Source organism: Caenorhabditis remanei, chromosome II, assembly GCF_010183535.1.
Source record: "Caenorhabditis remanei strain PX506 chromosome II, whole genome shotgun sequence".
In the NCBI taxonomy this organism is placed as follows: domain Eukaryota; kingdom Metazoa; phylum Nematoda; class Chromadorea; order Rhabditida; family Rhabditidae; genus Caenorhabditis; species Caenorhabditis remanei.
In genome coordinates this window covers 7,086,447-7,093,574 of record NC_071329.1, presented here as the reverse complement: position 1 = coordinate 7,093,574, position 7,128 = coordinate 7,086,447, and the positions used below count along the sequence as shown (strand labels likewise).

The following is a 7,128-nucleotide window of genomic DNA, read 5'->3' as shown; positions in this document are numbered from 1 at the left end:
TGTGTAATGGGTCGGGATGGTGGAGTTTCAACTGTACTTCTTCTTCCTTATCATCTTCTTCCATTGAGGGTTCATAATAGAAGGTACGTGTCTTCTCTTGGCTTCTTTTCAAGTTTTTCTGGACTTTTTTTCGGAACTGAAGGAGTTCCAGAAGTTTTATTCTCAACTGGCTCTGGTCTTGGTGTCGATTGCAAATGAGAACTTCCAGTCGATTATGAATTTGGTTGGATCCACATTTAATCCATTTTTCTTCCTGTTCGAAAACGGTTCTGGAAGAACAGGAATCACATACCGTATTTTATTATTAGTGTTCAAATTGAATTGCTTCTTGATGAAATGGAATGTTTGACACCCTTTACAATAATAATACAATTTCTCCGCGTTTTAATTTATTTCTACACGTGCATGTAAGCCGTGTATTCTTTCAACTCCATGATAGCGTTTTACATTTGATAAATACGTGCCAAATTTTTGAATTTTTTAAAATCAGTTTCTGTCTTTCCTGCGGTTCTGATATTCCCAAATAATCAAAAAAAACCGTTCAAACAAAATAAAAACAAGAGAGCTCATTGTTTAACATATTACTCACTGATACCTCTCGTAGGCGGCAGTTCAAATTTGTACAAGTTTCCGTTTACTTTGGCGTGGTTTTCCTTCATTCAACTTTTCCCACCAACATTTACTATTGACCTCGATTGGTGTTTGATCAATCTCATTTCTTTCAGATTTACAGATTACTACACCAAGTACAATGACATGGAAAAGACGATACTGATCTGTACTGAAAGTCACTAAATCTTGTTTTATGACAGGAAATGCTGTAAAGTGTCGAGAATCAATCTGAAAAAAAGAATTCGTGTCGAATCACCTTCAAATTTGCATTTCGAATTCTAATTCTTCACAGCTTAAACATCGTCAAGGCGTCAAAAAGAGGAAAGCCAAAAAAAGAAAGATGGAGATGTCTATCTTATCCACATAGACAGATACCATCGTTGTTTCACAGGTTCATCGAAAATCATCGTCAGCCTTCTGCGTATCGGCACTGCCAACCCACTCAAAAAAACCAAAACGGCGAAAGAGGGCAGGCGGTTGGATAGAGATATTGGGTAAAGCCGAGAGACATTCCATAGACGCAGACCGTGTTTTTGTTACGCTGAACTGCATAACGCACGGCGCCGACGCCGTTTTTTCAGTAGTGACCTGTTGCGAAGAAGCGGCTCGTTAGACAGTTTAAAGTGGGGTATATAAGCGCCGCCTCGCACCTCAAATGGCATCGTTTCATTCAGATTCGAACACAACAATCATGTACCAGCAAAAAGACGAGAAGACGTTGATGATCGAGGCTGAGGGCCTTCGCAAGATTGCCTTCTTCGGTATCTGCATCAGGTAAACTTTTTGAAATATTATATTCTAAAGTTGCATTTATGTTTCTGAAACTTTTTGTGGAATTCTGAAACGTATTGTTTCAGTACCGTCGCCACATTGACTGCCATCGTCGCCATTCCATCGCTGTACAACTACATGCAAACCGTCCAATCCACCCTCCAAACTGAGGTGAGTACCTATTATAGTCACACAATACTTAGTATCACTGTTATCACATTATAATGCTATCCTGTTTTATTACTGTATTCACACAAGTGAATTAACACTTCTATTTCTAGGTCGACTTCTGCGTCCACCGTACCAACGGACTCTTCGAGCAATACGAGCGCATCAAGGGAGTTAAGAAACTCGTGAAACGTCAAGCCGGATACGGAGCCGCACCAGAGTACTCTACCGATGCTGCTGTCTCTGCCCCATCTGCCGAAGCCGGAGGTCAATGCTGCTCATGCGGATCTGGACCAGCTGGACCACCAGGAAGCCCAGGAGAGGACGGACACGACGGAAACGACGGACAACCAGGACCAGACGGACAACCAGGATCTGACGCCCCAGCTGAGGCTATCCCAACTGCTGATGACTTCTGCTTCGACTGCCCAGCCGGACCACCAGGAGCACCAGGAAACGCCGGACCAAAGGGAGCCCCAGGAAACGCTGGAGCCAACGGAAACGACGGACAACCAGGACAACCAGGAGCCCCAGGAAACGACGGACCACAAGGACCACCAGGACAAGACGGAGCTGCTGGACAACCAGGACAAGACGGACAGCCAGGAGTTGTCGAGGAGGTCGCCGTCCCACCAGGCCCACCAGGACCAGCTGGAGCCCCAGGAGCCCCAGGAACCGACGGACAGCCAGGAGCCGCTGGACAACCAGGACAAGACGGACCACAAGGACCAGCTGGAGACGCCGGAACCGATGGAGCTCCAGGACAGCCAGGAGCCGCCGGAGAGCAAGGAGAGGCTGGACAACCAGGAGAGGGAGGCGGTTGCGATCACTGCCCACCACCAAGAACCGCTCCAGGATATTAATTTGTCTAGATATTATCCATCATATATCTTGTTGTTTGTATGTATGCCTTCAAATGAATTTCTTGTCTTTAATCTCAAATTTTTTCATTGCAAAAATTCTAGAATCTAGAATCGTTGTTCGATTTTAAGCGATTTATTTTTTATTTTCGCTGGCTGCGAACGGTGGAAAAAACGTTACGCAATGTTGAAGAACGGGTTCTTGTTCACTTGCAAAACGCTTCCGCAATCATCGTGTTCACACTTTTTTGGAGTCGATTAAACCGAAGGATGTGGGCATCCTGATGGATATATCCATGAGATTTATATGCGCAGAAGCTATATCATCAAACACCGAAATGGATTGAGTGAGACATTGTTATACATATGTTAAGGATCTCATTTATGAAGTGGAGCTTCTGGGAGTTCCCATACTTTAGTTTCATCGGATGGCTCGTAAAAGTTTTAAAAAATTGAAAAGTAAAGAAAAAAGTAAAAACCAACACTTTCCTAAATTATAGGCTTTCAAGACTTCGAACGAAAGTTGATGGGTTTGAGTACTTTTCAAGGAAAGTGACACCTGGATGTATACACTTTTACTTTTTCTTACTTTTCGAAGTTTTATTTTTGGATCTGAAGGATTTCGTAAGGAATCTTGTGGCTTGTGACTTGGACTCCAGACATCCGGTAGTTGAGACAGGAATATCAATGCGAAGTGTTCAGAGACTCGATATGGAAGAAAAAATGATTTGTTGAAAACGTTGATCATACTCTTTCTTGACGAGGATTCTGCAGACAAAGACATCTGGACACACTGACAAGCAGACAGACAGACATATTTTGTGTGACAGGAAGATCATGAGTGACTAGCTAAAGCTCTGACACTCGTCAATCGGAATATCTGGAATAAATCGACTTCAGACTACTACAACTTGTAAAATTTCGAACTTTGATGTTTAATCTCTAACATTTCAAATTCAAAACCAACTACATTCACCCATTCAAAAACACATTCCACTTTTGTTCTTTTACACTTTGAATTACTCAATCATTGATGACTAATTCGGTTTTAGGTTTATGAATTTATTCACTTTCATCACTTTTCCACTTTAAATCTATTCGAAAACGTTCTCATCCCAATGAACTTCTCCTCACCTTTCCCCCATAAATCAACTCGTTTCATTCACTTCACAACCTAGCCAACACTTTCTCCCTACATGAAATCTTGTTCTTCTTTACCTCCAATTCATTTTTCTTCTGTTTGTCTCTCCTCGATTTTTCAAAAGACACATTACACCTGTACTTTCCAAAGACACTTCCTTATTGTCCTTGTGTATTGTATCTTGTCACTTCTAATCTCAAAATGAACAGATATTTTTACAATCATGCGTACCTAGGCTTCAGACAGAATGGCAACAGTTTTTGGGTGATTAGAGGAGAGGGTAATTTGTTGTCTGCAGATTCGACGAGGGGTGATTTGTAAATTGAAACAGGAGAACGGGATGTTCATTTTACAATCAAGATCAATGATGTTCAAGTTGATCTGAATGGATTTTACATGGAGAGAAGGGAAGACATTCGGACAAACAGACAATCGAACAGATCCGCAACATGCACCAGATAAGATGAGAATATTTATAATTTCATCTTTTAACTCTGGGCTTTTCTGTGAGATTTTATTTTCTTTCATCACTTGTCTATACCACCTGAAAGCTCATGAAAATCCATTTGTACTTATTTGATATATTCTGAAATTTTACGACTCTATTCCCTGAAGCCTTATACCAACTTTACCCATATTAAATCGCCAATAAAAAACCACTCTCCATCTTCCTATTATTCCCCTTTTTTATAACTCTCATAACCTCAAAAAAATTGGAGTCTCTGACTGACTCAAGACTTATTTCAATTGACTCTCTATTCCCTCCTTTTTTCATTTTCTCCGAAAGACCACTTGTGTTGAATTATGCACATATCAAATCACAAATGCAAACACATGGAAAAAAGTGAGTAGGTGAGAATGAAGGAGAGGATTTTCTCACTCTTTTAGTTTTTAATAGACAAAAGGGCATCTTTTTCTAATGGTTTTTGATTTTTTATTCAGTGGTTATCTAAAGTTTTGAACGCCGCTAATTATTGTTGTTCATTGTGGAAATTTCAAGAAATTTTTGGTTTGAGCGAAAGAAAATTCTGTGAGTCTGTCGATTTACGCGCTTCCATCTTGTTGAACTACTGATCCATCTGAATCCTTGTTTGCCTGATTTTAGCTCATGTTTAGGTTTTACACAGATTTCCATTCAGTTGTGTGTCTATCGACCCGGACGTCCTACCAGCAATAGTCTCAAGTTTTCTTGACTTTAACACAATACAGGCTGTGTTCTAATTTTCCATCTGTTCTTACGTCTCTCTGTATTCCTGTTTGTCCAGATGTTCACTACCCATTTCTTCAGTTTTAACCTATTTTATGTTTTCTAAATATCTGTTCACTATACTATCGGTCTTTAAACATGGTTAGGGCGGACCCTGACTGAAGTGGGTTAGGTCTGCTCATTAATTGTTTCCGTAGATCCACTCTTTCGGTCACTTTTTTCCAGATATATCCATACTTGAACCCTCTCCTTCCAGAACTATTCTGGGAGCCCACTATTCCACTATTCCGGAAATAAGCCCCGCCCACTTGGGAGTAAAAGAGCCATCCGCCTCTTCTTGTCTCCTCCGCCTTCTCCCAAAAACGGAGGGTGCTCCCAGTCTTCTTTCCCTTTTTCTGCTCTTTTTGTGCTCTTCTCTTTCTCTTTTCTCTCAAAGCATTTGCCGCACTTTTCTCACTTCTTTTTTCGAATGGAACACGAAGGAAACGTGTGACTTTATTTAGAACTCCCTACTTGAAGAAGGGGAAGAATAGATATATTGAGAGGAAGGGAGTGAAGAGCCTATCTTTGTTTTTTGTTTTCATAGTGGAAATGGAGAAGAAAAGGAATGAGAAAATAAAGGGGAAGGATGGGTATAATAGTAGTAATATTCTCTTGGATAGGGTATTCCATCTTTCAGGTTTCGTTAGTATAGGAAGGTTCCAGAAATGAGAAAAATAAGAAATGGGGAGAACTTTTAAGTCTGAAATAACTAAAAAGTAGTGGATTTGAGAAGAGAGTCAGCCAAAAAATCGGAAGGATGGTTTCTTGAAATTCGTCACTTTTTACTGGATACAAAATCTACAGTTTCCAATTTCACACCAGTTTAACATTTCAATTGTTGGTCTCCAAATTTCCATTTTTCATGTTTTTTAATTGAAAATAATACTAGATGAAAATGTTCTTTTTCTTTTTCCAATTTTACACATATTTTAAATTTTGAGTCATCCAGACAAAAATGATGTCACACTATGCATATATTTCGGAGACTTTATGACATTCATCCTTTCTCAGTAATAAAAATTGTTCGTTGTGAAGACAACCATCTCCGAAACAGTATAAAAATGTTTATGAGATGTGCACGGCTTTCATAACTTCGCTCTACAGAATTTTCGAAAAACTTCGTTAGAATTAAAGAGACGCAGTGAAAGAGTTCGGTAGAGCAAAGTTGTGAAAATCTCACAGACTTACTATTAGATTTTTTGCCATGGAACCCTTTTCTCACTTTTTTGAGCAAATTTTAAAGCTTATCATGTTTTCCTCCCTGCTCGCTTCTCGTCTTTACGTCATTCTCCCCATCACTTCTTTCCTGTTGTCCCATCCTTCCAAAAAAAAAAACAACAGACACTTCACCAGAAAAAAAAACTCGAAAAGTCTATCCACGTCACACATTTGTTCCTTTTTTGCAAAGCCTCCCCATCTAACTTCCCGTCCAAAATCTTCTCTCTGCCAGCTCTGCAAAATAGGAATCTAAAATCTCAAAGTCTCGTCGGTTTGGAAATTTCAAACTCATTAAAATCCTTCTTTCTTCTCTTTCTTCTTTCTTTTATTTTCCAAATTTGCCTTTCGGAATTTCTCGAAATATTGGGAGCCATCGTATCTAATTAGGAGCAGCTCTCTCTCTAGTGGGAGGAGAGATCTCAAGTGCCTTTCTTTCGCCACTTTCTTCCCTTTTCCGTTGTCTTTTTTTAGTTTGGAAATCCGCTTTTTTTATGAAACTTCATAGAACTCTGGGAGGTCTAGGTAAAGATTGTGCTCATTACCAAGTTCCAAACCTATTTTGATCCACCTGAAAACAAATTCCAAAATCTCTCTAATTAGTCGTTTCCGTCTCTCTCTTTCTCTTTTCCATTTCTCGGTTTCGTTTTCTTTTTCTCCATCCATCCATCTCGTCTTCTCTTCTTGATTTCAACTGATAACAATTTGATAATCGCCTCCGCTTCCATTTTCGGGGGTGACTTTTATTGATTCAATTGAAATGTATATACTTTTTTCCAATCGCACCCCTCAATTAACTCGTCACTCTTCACACTTTTTCAGGATCGGTTCCACTTTCTTTCTTTCAAATGACATGAGCCACTATGCTCCACCACATCATCATCCTGTCCGTCGTTTTCGTCCTCTCGCAAGGTCAGTTTCTTCTGCAAAAAAACAAGAAAAAGAAATTGGAAGAAAAAATAAAACCAAAAAGGCATATTTATATCTCATCGAAAAATCTCTCTCTCTGGCTTTTTGAGAAAAAAAGAGAGTGAGAAAAAAGGAGAGAGAGAGAGTACATCTAGATGCCTTCAGGGCAATGTTTTAGTCCACGGGCATACACGGGACTACTC

At 39.8% G+C, this 7,128-nt stretch overlaps 1 protein-coding gene across 1 annotated transcript; it reads left to right on the top strand.

Moving 5' to 3' along the window:
• Positions 1 to 1,303: 1,303 nt before the first annotated feature.
• Positions 1,304 to 2,414, top strand: GCK72_005005 (uncharacterized protein; the record flags this gene model as incomplete). The annotated part of the gene is made up of 3 exons (XM_003116848.2): positions 1,304 to 1,386; positions 1,470 to 1,554; positions 1,665 to 2,414. The coding sequence occupies 3 exons, from the start codon at positions 1,304 to 1,306 to the stop codon at positions 2,412 to 2,414; spliced, it is 918 nt and encodes a 305-aa protein (XP_003116896.1).
• Between the last annotated feature and the right edge of the window lie 4,714 nt (positions 2,415 to 7,128).